General features: G+C 41.8%; 2 protein-coding genes across 4 annotated transcripts in view; one reads left to right on the top strand and one right to left on the bottom strand.

Annotated features, from left to right (window-relative positions):
• mcf2l2 (MCF.2 cell line derived transforming sequence-like 2) overlaps positions 1-20,941 on the top strand; it is a 213,814-nt gene that overhangs the window by 90,643 nt on the left and 102,230 nt on the right. For 2 of the 3 annotated variants that reach the window (XM_079574859.1, XM_079574861.1), the window contains exons 10-16: positions 974-1,088; positions 1,160-1,279; positions 2,683-2,874; positions 2,976-3,167; positions 4,651-4,855; positions 4,983-5,086; positions 8,757-8,845. In XM_079574859.1, the coding sequence (XP_079430985.1) occupies positions 974-1,088; positions 1,160-1,279; positions 2,683-2,874; positions 2,976-3,167; positions 4,651-4,855; positions 4,983-5,086; positions 8,757-8,845 (1,017 nt within the window). The remainder of the gene's footprint in view (positions 1-973; positions 1,089-1,159; positions 1,280-2,682; positions 2,875-2,975; positions 3,168-4,650; positions 4,856-4,982; positions 5,087-8,756; positions 8,846-20,941) is intronic. The other variant, XM_079574860.1, reaches the window with a different exon arrangement.
• b3gnt5a (UDP-GlcNAc:betaGal beta-1,3-N-acetylglucosaminyltransferase 5a) overlaps positions 14,006-20,941 on the bottom strand; it is a 66,547-nt gene continuing 59,611 nt past the window's right edge. The window contains exon 2 of the mRNA XM_079574969.1: positions 14,006-15,332. Coding sequence (XP_079431095.1) covers positions 14,115-15,275 — 1,161 coding nt within the window. The 5' untranslated portion in view covers positions 15,276-15,332 and the 3' untranslated portion in view covers positions 14,006-14,114. The remainder of the gene's footprint in view (positions 15,333-20,941) is intronic.

Below are 20,941 nucleotides of genomic sequence, written 5' to 3'. Positions count from 1 at the left end.
TTAAGAAGTAACTGATCTCACATATTTGTAATGATCTGATCACTTTATGTGAGTTTATATTAATGTGACCTAAAGCCTGTCATTTACACAAGGATATTTCGTGTGGAAAAGTCCAGTGATTCTTGTAAAATGTTTATCAACTCTTTAGAGTCTTAAGAGTTTGTCAATAGATATAATTGATAATTGACATGATGATAATGAAATATGACTTTATTGATCTTACAATGGAGAAGAGTCAATTAAATGTTTCACTCAGTGAAAGCCAGGGCCGTGGGAAGATATTTTGGCTAGGGGGTGCTGAGAGACAAGATTGCCCCCCAAAACGCTATTTTTTTGCTTATTTCCTATTTAATATTGCCTGTAATGCATAGACGGTCCACCAGGGGGTGCTGTAGCGCCCTCAGCACCCTGGGTTCCCACAGCCTTGGTGAAAGCCACTCTTAAGAAAGTTTCTTGGTATCGATCGGATATCGTCAGATACTCAAACCCTAGTAGTGCATCTCTAGTTGTTTTCGTCCTTATTTTGTATTTTATGGTCTTCTTTCATCACTCTCTGATGGAAAATTGCTTATTATTTGCCATTTCCATCCTATTTCTCTGCTTTAACCCGCCTTAACCGAGCACATTTTCTCCAGTTCGGCTTCACCCAAATCTAAAAGCTTCTGGACTAGAGAGCGACAGTGTAACGCCTCGTTGGAAAGCTAAGGCCTACAAAACAACCAAAATAATCTCAACTTTTTTGACGCATTGTCGCTGTGTTTTTGTCACATTTTAGAAGCTTTTTTTTGGTCGTGTTTTCATAGTTTTTTTGCCACATTTTTGTCGTAATTGTGTTTTCACCCTCATTTTCGTCGCTATATTGACACTTTTTTCAGGAAGCTTTTAGATTTTTTGTAAAGCCGAGCTGGAGAAAACGTGCTCGGTTCAGGCGGGGGTTAAGAGTTTAAAGTAATGAAGTTGTCGGTTGTCCCAGGCTGCTGGCTCAGCTGGATGAGACGGAGAACGCCTTTGAACAGTTTTGGTGCAAACATCACCTGAAGCTGGAGCAGTGTCTGCAGCTGCGGCACTTCGAGCAGGACTTCAGAGAGGTACGGCCCGTTAAATACACGGAGGTTTCATAATAATGGGCGGTGTAGTTTTAAATGATCTCCTCTGGCAGGTGAAAGTCTGTCTGGACGGCCTGTTGGAGATTCTGCGTGCTCTGCCGGACACTGGCGACTGTGTGGCCCGAGTGGAGCAGCTGCTGAAGGAGCTCAAGGCTCTGGAGGAGAAGGCACAGGTCAGTACCTAATAAACTAACTATGATTGCAGTTTTATAAAGACCACAAAGGTATTTTGGATCATTATGCAAGTGAACAGAAGTGCGCATTTTAACCTCGTTACCCCCACCTGACACATTATCTCCAGTTTGGCTGAAGCTTCTTGAGAAAAAGTGTCAAAATAGTGACAAAAGCGACAAGAAAACGAGGATGAAAATGCAACAATAAAGTGTCAAATTACAGATGGAATGTGTGACAAAAAAGCCATAAAAGAAGTGACAAAAAAAGCAATTAAAAATGTTAAATTATGTATTTTCTTCCCCCTACATGTCTGAAGGTGTAGAATGAGCCCAGACCAGTGTTTATTCTGTCGACTAAAATATTTAGTCTTAATTTTAGTCAAAGTGATATTTTTGACAACTAAAATTGGACTAAAACTAAATTAAAAGTTTCTCTATGACTAAAATGTCCAGATATTTTAGTCGACTAAAATAAGACTAAATAAAAATGAAAAGGAGAGACTAAAATCATCCAAACTTCTATTGACCGTCTGAAAGAGCCTCAGATCATGTAAATTCACTGCCAAATGAACAGGTTTGTGCTTTATTCATGTGGAGCAGCTCCATGAAGTCGAGGACCTGGATTAAATATGATTATAATGAATATTATAAATGCAAAGTCGACTAAATTAGTCTTAAATTTAGTCGACTGAATTGACATGCAATTTTAGTCGACTAAAACTAGACTAAAATTTAAAAGTAGTGTAGTGAGTATAAAATGGCCAAGTTTGCATCTAGCCCCTTTAAGATAATAATCATTTGTTGCAACAGCTCTCAAGAATTCTCAGGGATTGCAAATGCAATCAAAGAAGATGGTAATGTGCTAACAGTAATACTTATTAATACTTATTTAGTATTAAAAGACAAAATTTCTGGTGCCTGGGAGTTGTGGTCAAGGGAGGGCAGCAACAGCTAACAAAAGTTACATTACTCTGGTTTGACTTGACCTCAAACCTTTTTTGTCTACATCAGTGGTTCCCAACCTCTAGTCACGTGTACCTCTTGGACCTTTGGTTTATACTTTAAGTACCCCCTACATTGTGGATGCAGCCATTTATATCAAGTTATCAACTACAGCTCCTATTTAGTATTAAAAGGACGATGTGTTGTGTTCAAATCAAAGCCAAAATACCCTGACGCACGCTTGAGTTTCTTATAAAATCACAAATTTCACTTTCCATGTAAAATATCCAGCAGAAGTAGAAAAACAATGTGATGCACTGAATAAAGTCAGGCGCCTCCCATTGATCTAGTCAGTTTGGCCTGGAAGACACTAAAACATTACATAAAGAAAAATACTTCGAAATGACAACAGCGATCACAAACACAGTGTCTTAAATGTATTTAACTTCCCCCCTTCGCAGCCGCATGTGGAGAAGGCCCAGCTCCAGGCGCAGCACGGGGACCAGCTGATCCAGAGCGACCACTACGCCGTGGACTCCATCAGGCCCAAGTGTGTGGAGCTGCGGAGGGTCTGCGACGACTTCAGCAACGAGAGCCAGAGGAAACAGGGCGTGCTCTCCAAGTCTCTGCAGATACTACAGGGAATAGACAAGGTGCGAGTATGAGAAGATGTTACAGGCCTCAATGGGGGGAATCTTTTTCTCTTTCTGTTTACGTTAAGCCATATGAAAGCATTCGTGTGTGTCTTGTTTAGGTGAACCAGTGGTGTGAGTCGGGGATCTACCTGCTGGCCTCGCAGGCTGTGGACAAGTGTCAGTCTCAGGAAGGAGCCGAGTCTGCGCTCAGTGACATCGAGAACTTCCTGGATTCAGCCCAAAAGAACCAGCTGACGGAGCTGCGGAACCTGCACAACCAGTACGAGCTGGTGCTGTCCCAGGACCTCAAGGTCTGACGCCCACAAGAAATACTTGAATAATAAAATTTCACACAGGATGTAAATACTTCACCAGAGGAGACGTCTGTGTTTTAAATGTAGTTGTTTTAGCTTTGAAGCTAAAGGCTAACACTAATGCTAACAAATGATTTTCAGTGTTTTATAATCTTATTTTAATTTTCGTCGTTATGATTAGTCGAGGTTAATCGGAAGCTACACAAAAGTTACCCTATAATGTTTTTGGTATAATAGACTCTATTATGTTCATACTATTATCCTCCAATTATGATATAGATCACATGTGTCAAGGTCAAGGCCCGGAAATAATTTAATGTGGCCCTTTAAGGAGCATGAATTCCTGACCATGTAAAAAAAGTGTCTAGCCCATTCCTGTGTGGAGTTATGGATTTTTAACAAAATGACCAGTTTGGGAGATCTGCCCCCTAGAGCCACTCGGGGGCAGCTTAAAGGAATAGGCCACCGTTTTTACATACTGAGATATGTTCTTACTTTAGCTTTGACGAGTTCTTTAGGACCTGTCTGATCTTCACCCGTGCCTTCAGTCACGTAAACACAGCGCAGACGGCGTTAGCATTTAGCCTCTCCCTCTCTCCTCTATAGCTCCAAAACAGGTCAAGATAGAAGCTACCAAGCTCTTCCATGTTTTCCCTATTTAAATATGGTTACGTGAAGTGTTACACTACAAAGTATAATTACACAAAATTAAACAATGTGGATTTTCTAAGCGGATAAAAGGGGGAACTATATTGTAAGGCGTAATAATACCAGGAGTAGTTCGAAATCCGCATAGTAATCTTCACTTTACTGCGCGGATGCCAATTACGCCTTAAAATATAGTCCCCCCTTTTATCCGCTTAGAAAATCCACATTGTTTAATTTTGTGTAATTATACTTTGTAGTGGGACACTTAACGTAACCATATTCAAATAGGGAAAACGTGGAAGAGCTTGGTAGCTTCTATCTTGACCTGTTTTGGAGCTATAGTGGAGAGAGGGAGAGGCTAAATGCTAACGCTGTCTGCGCTGTGTTTACGTGACTGAAGGCACGGGGGAAGATCAGACAGGTCCTAAAGAACTCGTCAAAGCTAAGGTAAGAACATATCTCAGTATGTAAAAACGGTGGCCTATTCCTTTAAATTAAAAAAGTAAAGTATTCCACACGTGTCCAGCAGAGGACGCTGACATAATAAGAGATTGGAAGACGGCATGAATTTCGGCCCTTGACCCAAACGAGTTCGACACCCCTGATATAGATAGATAATAATAAATTAATTAATTAATAACTTTCCCATAAAAAAAGGCACTTTCCTGGTACATAAAGATCAAATCTAATAAATACATGAAGTTATTAATGCTACAGTGTAGATAAAATGTTTTAAATAACTCTATGCACAGGAGTTGGAAATGCCATTCATCGTTCGTGAAGTATATATACTATATGGCACACTTCCTGACGCTCCTGTCGCCCCCTGCAGGTCAGCGTGCTGAAGGCTTTGAAGCGTTTGGAGGACGTGCAGGAGATGTTCGAGAAGAGGAACGTGAGTTTGAAGAGACTCTCGGCCAAGCAGACCAGACCAGTGCAGCCTGTGGCGCCCCGACCCGAGTCCTCCCCAAAGAGACCGTCCCTCAAGAACACGAGGAGCACAGGAGGGCAGCAGCAGCAGCAGCAGCAGCAGCAGCGTACGTTTAAGATAGTACTCAGAGTAGAAGTACACAAGCACTGATGCCTGTGAAATACTGTCACTGCTGTACAGGCTCCTTTCTGAGATGTGCCATTAACTTCAAGTCATGATGTTTTTCTGTGCAGCTCTCGCTCGACGTTTGTCAGACAACACCAACGGCAAAACTCCCACGGACAATGATCCCAACAAGAAGAAGAACATCATCCGCAAGGCCAAAGGAGGCATCAAGGTACCATTGGTTTACTGGTTTAGATCATAGACTGTATATATAATGGACGTCTCCTCCCCCGTTCACCACAATGACCACGCTCGAGGGGGAAATCATGGCAGGTTTACAGACTCCCCCTCTCCCCCATGACGAATGGTAAATGGTAAATGGTCTCAACTTATATAGCGCTTTTCCACCTACATTCGGCACTCAAAGCGCTTTACAGCAAGGATCCACTCACCCATTCATACTCTCATTCATACACCAATGTACGCAGACACTGGGGGCAATGTGGGTGAAGTGTCTTGCCCAAGGACGCAACGACAGTGTGCAGTTTCAGGAGGTGGGATTTGAACCCCCGACCTTCCGATCATGAGACGACCCGCTCTACCATCTGTGCCACTGTCGCCCCACGAAGCATGTTCCTAAAAAGGGCATAAGGGCGGGATCTTCACTGTAGACTCTAGCCCTTGCGTGACGTGTAGCTCGTGCAGCTCCAATGCTAACAGTTCGACCCTCATTAGTACGAGATTTCGAAAAATTTTCTTACTAAAACCAGCCTGGTTTCTTTAATTGGAACTAACCCAGCGTTAGCACAAGAGGAATATCTAGCTCTAGATAGTTCCAAAAAAAATGGGACCAGGCTTTAAAGTTGTTTTTAACGTGTGTAAAGTCCAATGCTTTGCAAAGGGGGACTAGCGGCCGTATGGAGGTACTACAGCAATGGCGGCCCCTAGTGTCGTTGTCAAAAAGCAGAGCAGGCAGTGTCCAGTGGTTTAAATAGAGACAGATTCATTAACAATATTGCTGTGCTTTTGTGTAACCTCCCAGTCGTTGGGTTGTTTAGGGTTGTGGATCTTTTGCCGCGTCCGTATTAAAATCACAAGTAGCTGGCTGGCTCATTTAGACAGATTTATAAGGGAGGGATTAGGGCTGTATATATGTATCGCAAAAAAATATCGTATCGCGATATGAGGTGATGCAACATCCGCATCGCAAGAAGCCACAATATATCGCAACGTCACTAAAGTCTTCATCTGACTGAGATCGACACTTTTTTTTGCAAACTCAGCCAAAAACAAACAATGCATTGAACTTAAAAATGTGTAAAGGTTCAGTTTTAGTGAAACATTTACTACATTTTAGTCTTGTTTTGGTCATGATGTCGTCTTTCTTTAAAGGGGCTAAATGCAAGTTAGCCATTTTATACTCACTACTGCCACCTCAGGTCATACGTGTAGCTGCAGTTTCTATATTAAGCTTGTGCATGATGGTCGGACCCGAATTAACACCTTTCTGAGTGACAGTGCAGGATTTTAGAGGCAGTTGTGGTGAACAGGTCTGAGCTCATTCTACACATTAGGACATGGCTGGAACATGTAGGGGGAGGAAAATTAATTTTAACATTTTTAAACTCTTTATAGACCCTTTAATATTAATGAGCAGAACTCTGAGCAGTTTTCTTATTATGAAAAGTCAGGAGAACTATTTCCAATAAAATGTCCAAACTGAGTAAAAAAAATGCGATTTTATTTTTTGGCCATATCGCCCAGCCCTGTGTGTAAGGGAAGTTGGGGAAGAGTTTGGATCAAAACCAGCATTTACATTTATTTGTTCTTTCATTGTCCCTGCCTCTTTCCAGGACACCCCTGCAAAAGAGATTCTGAATGTCAGTGGGTCAAGATAAATAAATAAAGTACAGTGGCAGCATGAAGCGTCTCACGTACTGTACAGCGTTGAGTTTTTGTAACGTTAAACCGGTGGCACCGGCGTTTAAACTTGCAAATTGATACTATTGTTTTGTCAACAGAATCTGAGCTCTACAGGCGGATGGGGCAGGCTCGAGTTTCACCGCCCCGGGACAGTAGACCCTCACAGACCACTCTTACTTTACTGCATCAGGTTTCCGTGAACAGAGATCCTAGAAAGCAGCGAACAGCGACTCTATTACCGATTATTAAGCATTCAAATGTATTCGTGTATCGTTAAACTTAAGCGCAGAAGTGGAGAAGACCGTAAAAGTAAGAACATTGTAGGCTATAGCATAAACATCAACCACATTATAGCAATTTTAGACAGACTTTTACTTCTGTGCTTTCCATAGATTGTAGTCTTAGCACTCTTAATGCCAGTAGAAGTAGTTTATAGAACACACGCCATCAGCAAACATACACATCAAAGCTAAAAGCAAACTCTGCTGCCAACTGCAACTACCTGCAGCGTCTTTAGTGTTTTAATCATTAACTCATGACGACTGGGAAGAAAAATGTCTACAAAAGATGGTTTCCTCGGTTCTCAGAGCCATAAAGATATACTACGTGTCTTTGATGTCCTTATCTCCCATTTGTTCCGTTGTTGTGAGAAGAAACAGTGCATTTAGGAATAAAACATAAGGATAAGAGACAGATTAGAGACAGATTTTTTTTCTGTAGATTTCAGACATACATGTAAGACAAAAGTGGATATCCTATTTAGCCTTTGAGTCAAGTTTATTTTGGTCTATTTTCTTTTCCCCCCCTTTTAGTTTAAACTCAATAAGGAAGTCGTTAGCAACCAATCTTATGTTTTGAACAAGTGGGGATTTTGAGGCGATAGTGGCGCAGATGGTAGAGCGGGTCGTCTCGTGATCAGAAGGTTCGAATCCCGCCTCCTGCAGGTGCACACTGTCGTTGTGTCCTTTGGCAAGACACTTCACCCTCCTTGCCTCCAGTGTCTGCGAGTATTGGTGTGTGAATGGGTGAGACCATTTACCATGTTGTGCCTAGGTTTGTGTTTTATTTACCTCTTAACCACCGCCTTAACCAAATGCAATTTTCCCAGTTCAGCTTTACCCAAATCCAAAAGCTTCTCGGCTTGAGCTTACAGCTTATAGACCAGGGTAACGCCTCATTTGAAAGACCTATAAAAACTGAACTAAACTTTTCTCTTCCCTTTGCGTTGTTGCCGTGTTGTCGTAGCGTTTGTTGACATTTATTTTCATTGCTATTTTGTCGCTCTTTATTTGTCACTTTTTCACAACACTTTGTCACGTTTCTGTTACTCTTTTGTGGCTTTTTTTGTTGCATATCTGTCATTTTTTCCATCGCTTTTTTGTTTCGTTTTCGTCACGTTTGTCTTGCTGTTTTGACGCTTTTTGGAGAAAATGTGGAAAGGGATATTTCAGGATTTTTGACATAGGGCCTCATTTCCTAGTTATCCAGAGTGTTGCTAATTTCTGGAGATATTTTTTTTTATTTTTCACTCTCCAAACAGAAGAACAGCATAAATTACAAACAAATATCTCCAGACTGTTTTTAATGCAGGCTAGCTGATACCATAGACATGCGCTAGCCTTGCATTAGCCTAGCGCCACGTAGCTCTTCAAATATAAGAACTGCATGAATTACAAAAAAATATATCTCCAGAAATCAGCAACACTCTGGATAACTAGGAAATGAGGCCCTATGTCAAAAATCCTGAAATATCCCTTTAAGAGGTTAAAACATTATCAGAATACTTTAGAGCAGGGATCTCCAACCATACCAGGAAGCTCACCAAAGACTTTCTTCATCTCTACATACACTTGATGAATTGTAGATGCATTTTCTATTCTGTTCGGAAGTTACATTACTCCCGGGATTCGGAAACGCAGTGGGTGAAGATGATGGTGGCGGTAAATGCGTGACTTCTTTCTTCTCCCTCTGTGTTGTAGATCGAGGTGATGCACGAGGGCAGCCAGGGCGGGTCCACGCAGCTCGTTCTGACCAATGAGACGGAGGAGAGTCTGTCTAACCGCCGCAGGTGAGGTCAAAGTTCACACACACGCACACACTGGCTTTTGTTCACGCGGAGGGTCCCGACTCCCGTGGAAACTAGCGTCTGCTCCATTGGTAGGTTTCGGGTGACAAAGCCGTCACAGTTCTTTTGGAAGCTTGAAAGTACCATGTGCTCGATACAGAGATGTTGCCCTTACCTCTTAAAACATGCACAATAGGTCAAGGTGAATGATGTGTGTGTGTGGTTAGGGTTTGGGTAATACATTATGTCTATGAGTGTCGTCACTAAGATAGAATTACAAACATTTGTGTGTGTGGGTTCTTGTGCTTACGACATTGTGAGGACCAGTTTGAGTTTTTAACCAACAGAGTGAGGACAATCTTGGAAAGTGAGGACATTTTGGGCGGTCCTCACTTATTTGAGGGACTGTTTGGAGGTCAAGATGTGGTTTTAGGGTTAAGATAGAGTTAGGTTTAGGATTAAAGGAATAGGCCACCGTTTTTACATACTGAGATATGTTCTTACCTTAGCTTTGACGAGTTCTTTAGGACCTGTCTGATCTTCCCCCGTGCCTTCAGTCACGTAAACACAGCGCAGACGGCGTTAGCATTTAGCCTCTCCCTCTCTCCACTATAGCTCCAAAACAGGTCAAGATAGAAGCTACCAAGCTCTTCCACGCTTTCCCTATTTAAATATGGTTACGTGAAGTGTTCCACTACAAAGTATAATTACACAAAATTAAACAATGTGGATTTTCTAAGCGTATAAAAGGGGGGACTATATTGTAAGGCGTAGTAATACCAGGAGTAGTTTGGCATCCGCACAGTAAAGTGAAGATTACTGCGCGGAGAGCAGGAGAGGCTAAATGCTAACGCCGTCTGTGCTGTGTTTACGTGACTGAAGGCACGGGTGAAGATCAGACAGGTCCTAAAGAACTCGTCAAAGCTAAGGTAAGAACATGTCTCAGTATGTAAAAACGGTGGCCTATTCCTTTAACCAACAGACTTTTGCAATTTTGGAAAGTGAGGACATTTTGGGTGCTCCTCACTTATTTGAGGGACTGTTTAGGGGTCAAGATGTGGTTTTAGGGTTAGGGTTAGGGGCTTAGGGTTCAGAGGTAGGGTCTGGGTTATACATTATGTCTATGAGTGACTAAGATAGCAGTACAAGATTGTGTGTGTGTGTGTGTGTATTTAAAGTCATTAAAGTGCATAATGATACTGTAAACACAATTATATTAAAGATTTAGCTAAAATTGTTTCCCAGTTTTCTTTAGTTTGACCATTTTTGTGATGTTTATAGTTTCACTTACTTATTGGACGCTGACAGGAAGTGACAGTGTCCAATAAGAGAGGCTGTTGCCGTGCCAACCATGTTATGCCAATGGGAAATGAGTCAAACTGCTGTGGAACTTTACCTCTATCTATGTCGATGGCCAGACAGCCTTTGCTATGACAGTTCTCAGATAGGAGCAGAGAAGGGCCTGGCTGGCACTTGGATGGGAGAACGTTTGGTAACACCAGGAAGCCTGGGCGAAAGTAGTGAGTGAGTGGTTGGTGGTAGTCGGCTCTGACTGGTTCCCCCTCTTCTGTCAGGTCTAGCCCAGGGCAGCTGAGGCTATAACCACTGAGTATGAAGTGAATGAATAATGAGTACAGTGTAGCGCTTTGAGAAACTTGGTGTACAGGCTTGTAAAGTGGAATAAAAGGCATTAATGTTGTTATTATTATGTCACTTCCTGTCAGCAGCTTAAAAATGCAAATAACTTTTCTAGCCAACATTTCTTCATTAAAATTGCTGCTTCGCTAGAATAAAATAATTATTACTTGCAACAGATGTTATCCGTCTAAATAACTCATTAAAATGAAGCATTAAAACCTGTAATATCCACTTTGAATGAATTGTGCCCAAATGAAGGCTCTAAAACTCAAAAGCATGAAATTAAATGTGATTCAATCTGACACTGAATCTATTTTTTTCCCCTTAGAGACAGATTTTTACTGCATACACTAGTAAAAAACACAAAACTAATTCCCCTGCAGTTCTGATGGAACTTTGGAACACAATCTTTTGCTCAAAACTTCCCCGTTGTGCTTTGGTTTTGAATATTAGCATCAAGCATCTTTGCATTTGTGGCATTACGAATAGTTTTTAGACATTGAATTAGACCTGGTATCATGTGGAAACCCTGAAGAGTTCATAAGAATGGGTCTTTCACACTTCTCATGTTCATGGAATGTATTATTATTAAATTGTATGAGTTGTAGCTTTCTGTTTCCCTTTGATACATTACAATAACCGTATGGGGAAGAGCGACGCGTTACTGTAAACCAAAAGCTTTCTCTTCCGCATTATCTCCGTGAATCACTGCTGGAGAACTGGTGGGTCTTGTGGGCCGGGAAGTCTCAGAACATACCACACAGATTTTCCATGGGTTTTGTCAGGCGTGCCAGTGCATTTAAGCTCTGCAGACGTGTAAAAAACCCGCTCCAAGGTCAAGCCTTAGTTTGCTCTGCCTCGAATTGAACGTCACGTCGCAAATGTTTGCTTTGGGAATGCCGATTGGAAACAGCAGGCGTCTGTGAATCCGCCCAAGCTTGTCATCAATTACACAATATTTAATGCTTGTCTGGCGTGAGTAAATGCATGCAATGTGCTTTTCTTTGCACCTCTCTATCCGATGAAACACTTACGCTGTACATTGGATCACAATTCAACCAACACATCGTTTTATTCATAGCAGACACGCAAACATTACCTCATCAATCACGTGCACTGACAAAACGGTGACTTCATTTAAAAGCTTTATATGATTTTCTTCATATTTCATTCCGTCAATTGCATTTAACACTTTCAGCATATCAAATAAAAAAAATATTTCCTTCACGTGACAAAGTTCGAAGCTGATAAATACACCAAAACAACACACGCCTCTATGTACAGCGGCAGACACCAGCGATGCCATGTTTTGCGGGAAAAAGAGGAGAAAAGCTGCCTTCTGTCAAAGCAAAGCATCTCTTGGTGAAGTCGGGTCATGCTTTTCGTGGTTTATCTCACCAATAAAAACCTCCACGATGAAGTAAATGCTTGTGATTCGTTCTGTTTAAGTGAAATGTTGCGCAGTATGGCTTTCGATTGGAAACTTTCGTGTTTTATGCACATCCAGGTAGATCCACGGTAATCTATAAATCTATATTCAAAGGGTCTTTTAAAAACTTGGGGGGTCATTTATCAAGACAGGTGTGCAAGCTGAAAAGTATACTAACTTGTCACCTTTTTGTTCCCGTGTGTGTTGTAGTATTACACCCACAAGTCTACTAAGTAACTCTTGCCCCTAGAGGCCATAAGCGCAACTGCAGGTGTCGTAGCAAGATGCGATTTTTTAACTTATTAATTGTCTTGGAGAGTAAATACTACACTGACAGAAAAGGCGAAGGGACAGAGGGACATTGTGCATCCAATTATACAATGGAAATATTTTTTTTCACTCAAACTTGGCTGTAAATACTGTTTAAGTGGCGCTAGCCCGCAGTTAGCTTTGCCCGTTAGCCTGTTAGCTTCTTCTTCGTGATTCTATTAGTGTGTATTGGTGGCTCCGGTCCAGTGGCAGTGAAGTTGCAATGGTTTTCTGGCCAGAGACACCAGGGGGAGATGAAAGACCCTCCAATCATCCCATAAACACTTGCATTACCCCCAGAGGGACTATGGGAAGGATTTATTAAGGTAAACAAGTTACTTTGTACTGCTTTAACCCCCAGCTGAACCGAGCAGATTCTCTCCAGTTTGGCTTTACCCAAATCTGAAAGCTTCTTGAAAAAAGCAACAAAAATGAGAAGAAAATTAGGATGAAAACTTAACAAAAAGCCACAAAAGAGCAAGTGACAAAAGTGCAACAAAGAGAGACAAAAATATGACAAGAGAGCGATGAAAGTGAACAACAAAGTGCAGCAAAAAAGTTATAAAAAAGCAACCAAAAAATGCTAATAAGAAAAAGCCAGAAAAAAGCGATTCAAATAGTCACTTTTTGTTGCGTTTATCGTGTTTTTGTCACATTTTTTGTTCACCTTTTTGCTGCACTTTTTTTTTGGTCATATTTTTGATGGGTTTTTTTTCACTCTTTTGTCACTTACTCTTTTGACGCTTCTTTGTTGTATTTTCATCCTCGTTTTCTTATTGTTTTTTTTTTTAGATTTGGGTGAATCCCAGGTGGATGTCAGGCAAAAGCATGAGCCATGGCACGTGAAATGCGAAGGGAAAATAATCCCAGCGCCGTGAAATAATGCAAGTCTGCTTTGCAAAAAACAAAACAAAAACAAATTCAATAAAAAAAAAAAATCTGAAAAAAAAAGCAAAAAATACTTTTTTTCCCCGATTATGCTCATTGTGTAAGTGTTTAGTGTAATAATCAAAATTGTAATCGAATTTCGATTAATTGCACAGCCCTACGTCACATCTCGGGAAAACGAGCTCCCCAGTCCACATGAACGCACCTTATGTGACTCCACCTTTGCACACGAGCCAACGCTTAGTAAATGACCCCCTAGGTTATACAGACGGCATCTCGTCATAGAAGGGGGCGTGGCCTCGCCAAAGGGGAAAATAGAATATTTTGGGAACACAATTTTTCACTCTTTTTAGCCATTTTCTGGTGGAATATGAACTTATCACATATAAATAGTCAAGTGTAAATCGGGCCCATATGGATATTTTCTCACAGCAGATTGTTTAGTAGAAGTGAAAAAACGGCAGTTGTGGCAAGCGCTAGCTAGCGTTAGCATTAGCCCGATGCTAACATGTAGCATCATGTTAGCATTCTCCGTTTTTTTATGTATTTATGGGCTGTTGTACCACTTTGCTGCTCTCCGTGTCTTTGTATCTTTATTTAGTAGAAAATTCTATTCATAATTCAGCATTTGTTAAAGTAGTTTTTGAATAATTAGAGAAAGTTTAGATTTTTTCAAAGTTGTTTTCCCCCTTAACTGTTTTCAAACATGACCATATATGGGCGATTCTAGAGATGCCGTCTGTATCTATAAGGTGCGAGCATGTAATCCTGGCCTCCTTATACAGTATGTGAACCTGGCTTCAGTCAAATACAGTACATTATTTTCAAGTTAGACGTTGCTAAGCCGCACTGTAAAGCACATTTTAGAAACACTGAATAGTCTTTTGCCAGTATTCCGACACCAATCACGAGCGAAACAGTTGCCTGCTTAAGTTTATTTTCCCCGACTTGCATGTTACATTTGCACAACACTGAAATGGCAGAGGACGCGGTTTCCCCCGTCGGGTCTCATGCGAACGCCGCCTTGCACTGGTACGTCTCGTGGCGGCGCGGCAGACAGAGCAGCGCCGCCTTCACCGCCTTGCAGTACCAGCGCGACAGGAACCCTCTGGACAGCTCCTCCACGTCCGGGCCCGTCGCCTCCGCCCACAGCGTCCTCATGTCCCCGGCGTGCCCGTGCGACGTGATCATGCGCGCGTAGATGCACGGGTGCGTGACCGCCTTGGCCTCGCCCGCGAAGTACTCGTGGTCCTGCGGCGACACCCCGATCGCCCCCGCGCACATGCCCATGAACACGTCGTCGATGTACATGGAGGAGTTCAGCACTTGCATGGCGTGGTGGATCTGGACCGCCACGTCCCCGGAGACCACGTAGCCGGACCCGGACGTGTAGTCGGGATAGGAGGGCCAGGGGTACAGCTCGGACGAGACGTAGTACTTGCTCTCCTTGCGCCTGACGGGGGGGGCGCCCCTGTGCACGTGCCCCACCCAGAAGCTCCGCACCTGCTCGACGCCCTTTAAATACCGGACCATGTTGGGCGTGTGCACGAAGACGTCGTCGTCGGCGGACATGACGAACTTCGCCGTCGGGCAGTACGTGGACGCCCAGTGGTACTGCATGATCAGCTTGGTGGTCAAGTTGTGGAAAGTATCCTTAAAGTCCTGTTGGATGAGGTCCCCGCTTAACATATTCTCAACTTCCAACCGTTTTTGCACGCCGCTCCACTCGTCTTCGACCGGGTGCACGCCGAGGACAAACACGACTTTGACGGTGGCGCCCAGCTCCGCCCGGATGTGAGTCTCGTCGCCCCACGTTTCCCTGATGGCGCGGCGCCGCTGTGCGTTCTCCGGGGAGGATTTGACGAACAGCAGTAGCAGGATGTCGTCCCCGCCCGCGCACTTCGCCGGCTGGTTCATGAGGTACGGGTGGGACGGCGGGGCGGCCCTGAAGTCCCCCATGCTCCGCCTCTGGCCGTCCGGCTTGAGGGTGTAGGAGGAGTTGAGGAAGTTGTAGTTGTTGACCAGGTAGCGGTAGGTGTAGGAGCGCATGTGGCTCACGACGTGGTGGTCCAGGTCCTCCCAGCAGAGCATCACCACGCACAGCACCAAGCCGGTGGTCAGCAGGCGCGCCAGCTGCACTTTGTGGATACGCCTCAAGTTCACAAACATGGCGGGACGCGGGGCAAATTACTCCTTCGGCGTTTAGGCGACTCCTTCACAAAAAAACTCCTTTCTCCAAGTTGCGTCCGAGCGGGAGAGGTTGTCAAGTCCAGTCGGCCTCCGTCAGCCTCCTGAGCAGTCCGGGTGCGGTGCAGGTGACGGGAGCTGGAATACGATTCCTCATAGTGGATGGGCAGCGCGGGGGAGGGTCCAGTCACGAGAGGAATTCTGCATTCTCCGTTCTCCGTGTTGGTGGAAAAGAAAGTGGCGTGTTGGTAATCCTCCTCTCGTGCGGCACCTGAAGAGAAAAACAAGTTAATACTATATTATGTTAGGACAGCACGACATGAAAACAATTATAATATTCAATTTGTATTTAGATTTAAGTAGAAAGAGAATCTGCATAACTTCTGCAACTTGAAAATACGTTTGTTAAGTAATGATGCAATTGCTTTACATTTGGGTCCAACAGAACTTAAACCCTATAGATACAGACGGCATCTCGTCATAGAAGGGGGCGTGGCCTCACCGAGGGGGAAAATAGAATCTTTTGGGAAACACAATTTTTCACTCTTTTTAGACATTTTCTGGTGGAATATCAACTTATCACACATGAATAAAGTCAAGTGTAAATCGGGCCCATATGGATATTTTCTCACAGCAGATTGTTTTGTAGAAGTGAAAAAACGGCAGTTCTAGCTAGCGCTAGCTAACCGTTAGCATTAGCCTGATGCTAACATGTAGCATTATGTTAGCATTCTCCGTTATTTATGTATTTATGGGCTGTTGAGCCACTTTACTCCTCCCCATGTATTTGTGTCTTTACTTAGTGGAAAACTATATTAATAATTCAGCATTTGTTAAAGTAGTTTTTGAATAATTAGATTTTTTCAAAATTGTTTTCCCCCTTAACTGTTTTCAAACATGACCATATATGGGCAATTCCAGAGATGCCGTCTGTATCTATTCACTATGATGGAATTTATCAGATTTTAACCTGCTATAGAGCCGACTACAAGGATCTTTTTAAACATCTGATCACAAAGAAATATTACATCTACTATGGATTTTCTCTGAAAATTGCGTTTTTTTCTGCTGTGTTTATCAATGGAACTCTCAACAGTTTGGACCCTGAAGTAGCTAATTATTGTGTGTGATGTCACACTTAACAAACGTATTGTGACACTGTTTATAACGTTTGTTAAAGGGACTATACAGAGTTTAAAAATGTTATAATTAAGTATTTTCCTCCCCCTACATGTTCCAGCAATGTCCTAATGTGTAGAATGAGCTCATTCACCATGACTGCCTCTAAAGTCCTGCACTGTCACTCAAAAGGTTTTACTTCGGGTCCGAATTGCCGTCATGCACGAGCTTAATATAGAAGGTGCAGTTACACGTATGACCTGAGGTGGCAGTAGTGAGTATAAAATGGCCAATTAATAATAAGCTACTTCAGGGTCCAAACTGTGAGTTCCTTGGATAAACACAGCAAAACCCGCAACTTTATCTGACTCTCCTGCTGGAATAACAACAGATAAAAGGCCAAAAACTGTTTTACACCAGACTAGAGTAATATAGCTCACCATTTCTCCAGGCAAAATGAAGATATTTTATATTTAATATAAGCCTTCTTTGTGTATGGAACAACAAATTAATGTCAGAAAAGCATTACCAAAGAAAATCCAGAGTAATTGTGATATTTCGTTGTGATAAAAGATCCTTTTAGTCGACTCTACAGCAGGCTAGAATCAAATAAATCCCATTATAGTGATTAAGGCTAAAGCTCCGATGGACCCGGAAGGGGAGCGATGATCACTTAACGAACGTATTATTGCCAACATCTGTTTAGTTAGTTAGTGCTGTGCCAAGCCAGTATTTTCCGTTCAATTTAATTTAGCTTTATTATCAAGTCGACCACGCGTAAAGCACATGCATTGTGTAACGTTCCACTCTCAAACATAACGTCAAAAGTAATGAGCTGAAGCAAGAGAGCATTTCTATTGTACAGCTTATTATGTCTGGCCAAAAATAAAAACACAGCCAATAGATACAGACGGCATCTCGTCATAGAAGGGGACGTGGCTTCGCCGAGGGGGAAAATAGAATCTTTAGAGAAACACAATTTTCCACTCTTTTTAGCCATTTTCTGGTGGAATATCAACTTATTTATCACATACAAATAAAGTCAAGTGTAAATCGGGCCCATATGGATAGTTTGTCGCAACAGATTGTTCAGTAGAAGTGAAGAAACGGCAGTTGTAGCAAGCGCTACATGTAGCATCAAGTTAGCATAGATACAGACGGCATCTCTGGAATTGCCCATATATGGTCATTTTTTAAAACAGTTAAGGGGGAAAACAATTTTGAAAAAATGAAAATTTTCTCTAATTATTCAAAAACTACTGTAACAAATGCTGAAATATGAATATAGTTTTCTACTAAATAAAGAAACAAAGACATGGAGAGGAGCAAAGTGGTTCAACAGCCCATAAATACATGAATAACGGAGAATGCTAACTTGATGCTACATGTTAGCATCGGGCTAATGCTAACGGTTAGCTAGCGCTTGCTACAACTGCCGTTTTTTCACTTCTACTGAACAATCTGCTGTGAGAAAATATCCATATGGGCCCGATTTACACTTGACTTTATTTGTATGTGATAAATAAGTTGATATTCCAACAGAGAATGGCTAAAAAGAGTGGAAAATTGTGTTTCTCTAAAGATTCTATTTTCCCCCTCGGCGAAGCCACGCCCCCTTCTATGACGAGATGCCGTCTGTATCTATTCTCCGTTATTCATGTATTTATGGGCTGTTGAACCACTTTGCTCCTCCCCATGTCTTTGTATCATTATTTAGGAGAAAACTATATTGATAATTCAGCATTTGTTACAGTAGTTTTTGAATAATTAGAGAAAATGTACATTGTTTCAAACTTGTTTTCCCCCTTAACTGTTTTCAAAAATGACCATATATGGGCGATTCCAGAGATGCCGTCTGTATCAATTCAACCACAAGAATCACATGCATTTGAGAACATGTTTGTAGAAGTTCAAACTACAGGAGATCTTATGACACCCCTTGGCGACAGCTTCTTATACATCATTACTTTCTAAATATTATTTTCATTGCCCAACTTGCCATTTAGCTTGCAGCCCTACAGCCTTAATTGACTTTGTGAGCACTCAGCGTTTCCAGATAGTGACACTACGACATTACGACATTACTGTGGCTGGTCGTGACTTGCCTGCGATGATCGGCTGATGAAGTGCAGGATGAGGAGATTTCAAAACCGGATGGAAACAGGAGCCGGCGGGTCAGCTCTGGCAAATCAGGCGTCGACACTGCAAACACAGAGGGATTAATGTCGTGTGGTTCTGCAAACAGTATTGTAGCCAGGAAGAAGAGTAAACAGTATAGTTCTCTAATGCTTTGCGTGTGTCGAGACAACTTTAGTTATGGAGGTTATGCAGATTCTACGTCTGTTTGAATCTAAATAGAAATGGAACCTCAAATGAATGAACAAGTCAAACAATAGTGTAAGATGGAACTTCAAATTGAGGGACAGTTCAAAGAATAACACATGGTTAACTTTTTTTATTTCTTTTTTCTTTTTTATTATTATTATTATTATTATTATTATTATTATTATTATTATTATTATTATTATTATTATTATTATTATTTGTATTATTATTATATTTGTTATTATTATTTTATTTTTTTATTTTTTTGCTGACCACTCACACAGCCGCTGGGTCACTACTAGGGTTGGGCGAAGTCCCTTTAATTGGCCGTTGACGATGTCTGCAGTGAACCATCATGATGGACGATAATATCGTCATGATCTGAACAGAGTCATGGAACACGAATTTTGCAACAGAAATGTGTTAAAACTCGTGCGTAAAAGTCTGAGAGGAGAACGTCATCGGATCCTCAATACCAAGGCTCTTATTACACTAATACAAATGTAAATCGGAGCTTATTTTAATGTTTAAGAAACCGCGGGTGAACGGGACAATATGTACACGTTTGCGTCGCAGCTTACGTTTTTGAAGCCGCTACACGCGCCGCCCGGTCCGTGAGCTCGTAACCTCGTATCTCCTACACCGCGCCTTTTTCTCTCCTCTCTCTCCTCTCTCAGTCCTGAGAATAATCTAAACCCATGCGCGCTCAGCTAGCTCCGATGTGAGAGCCATCTCGTCATTTTAAAACGGTTTAAGTTTCTGTACGAAGCAAAGCAAAACCACGCGCTGTTAAACTCTGAGCTGCAGAGAGAGAGAGAGCCCCGCGCGCTGCATCTTTACTTTAATGATATGGCTTCTGGCAGGCTACTGACACTAGCGTGCATATTAGTTACTGTATAGCCGTGATTTCATTTACAGTGCAATCCCTGCACCGTTTGTAGGTTTACAAGGCCTACAGAAGATCAGTGCCTGTTTCTGACAGGAGGGGGCGTGGCATCACGATGGTGGCTCTCCATCGTGATGTTGCTCATCCATCATGATGGACGATGATATCGTCCATCGGCACAACCCTAGTCACTACAAGGTCAAATACTCACAAATAGCAACTTTTTTTTCCACATAAAAGGTTGCATAATGCAGCTTTAAGGGGAGATACTACACGCAAAACTCAATTTTTTCAGTTTTCAGGTTTTGGGCCAAATTGGTCTCCGAACATATAAGCTTTCACCCGGAAACAGAAAATATACCTAATCTTCACAATAACATGTTTAAATATTGCGCTGATTCAATGTTCCCCCATAGACTTATATGGGACAATGCAATTTCAAGGACCTTTTTCTCAAAACACATTTTTCTGTCATTGTGGCGACGCTATGTCCACGTCAGTCGGACCTAAAGACTTCACATTTTCCAGCCTTGGACTGAACAATATTTGGAAGATTTTTTCAGAGGGATTTTTTATTATCTATTCCCTGGCCCCATTTATTGAGTTTTGAATGTCAAAAAATAAGGCGAAAAATACAATTTTTTACAACATTTTCCACTAAAAAACAGCTTATTTTAAAACTAAACAAGAAATCCAAAATCCGCTCTGAAAAAGTCTTGGCAACTCATTCATCAATAAAATGAAACCATAAATTTGAATGTAGCTCTATCCATTATGCAGATTTCGTCGCCGAAAAGATGGGAAATTTGGGGCATTTTTAGGCATAAAACACCTTCTTATATGAAAAGATAAAATGACAGAAAACTTGCAATGTATTTTTCCCTCACATTTATCGACAGCAAAAGTTTCAAATTGATATCTGTAAATATACATTATTTTCCCTATTCACCTGCAGTGTCTCGCCTTAAAAAACAGTATGGAACAGCTAAAGTTGGAATACTCTGAAATGCAACCGTGCGTGTTATTGTTTTAGATGAATGCTGGATAGGTTGTGAAAAAGTATAGATATAATAAGTATAAATAAACAAAATGTATGTATTTTTTTTTAGCTGTGTTAGCTAGTGTTTTAAAACAGGACGACACGCAATTTGAACGCTATTAATTTCATAACAAAACAACAGAGGAGCTGCTGACTGTGAAGCGTGATACGTTTCGATGCATTTTCACCAAACCTCATAGTGTAACATTATGGCCAGTGGATCCTGCTGCACATCCGCGAGATTAAATGTTGTAAACAAGCACTTTTACGCACGAGGTA

This window comes from Gobius niger, assembly GCF_951799975.1.
Source record: "Gobius niger genome assembly, chromosome: 17".
Classification (NCBI taxonomy): domain Eukaryota; kingdom Metazoa; phylum Chordata; class Actinopteri; order Gobiiformes; family Gobiidae; genus Gobius; species Gobius niger.
Note: the sequence above shows the minus strand (reverse complement) of the source record. Positions and strands in the feature narration are given on the sequence as shown.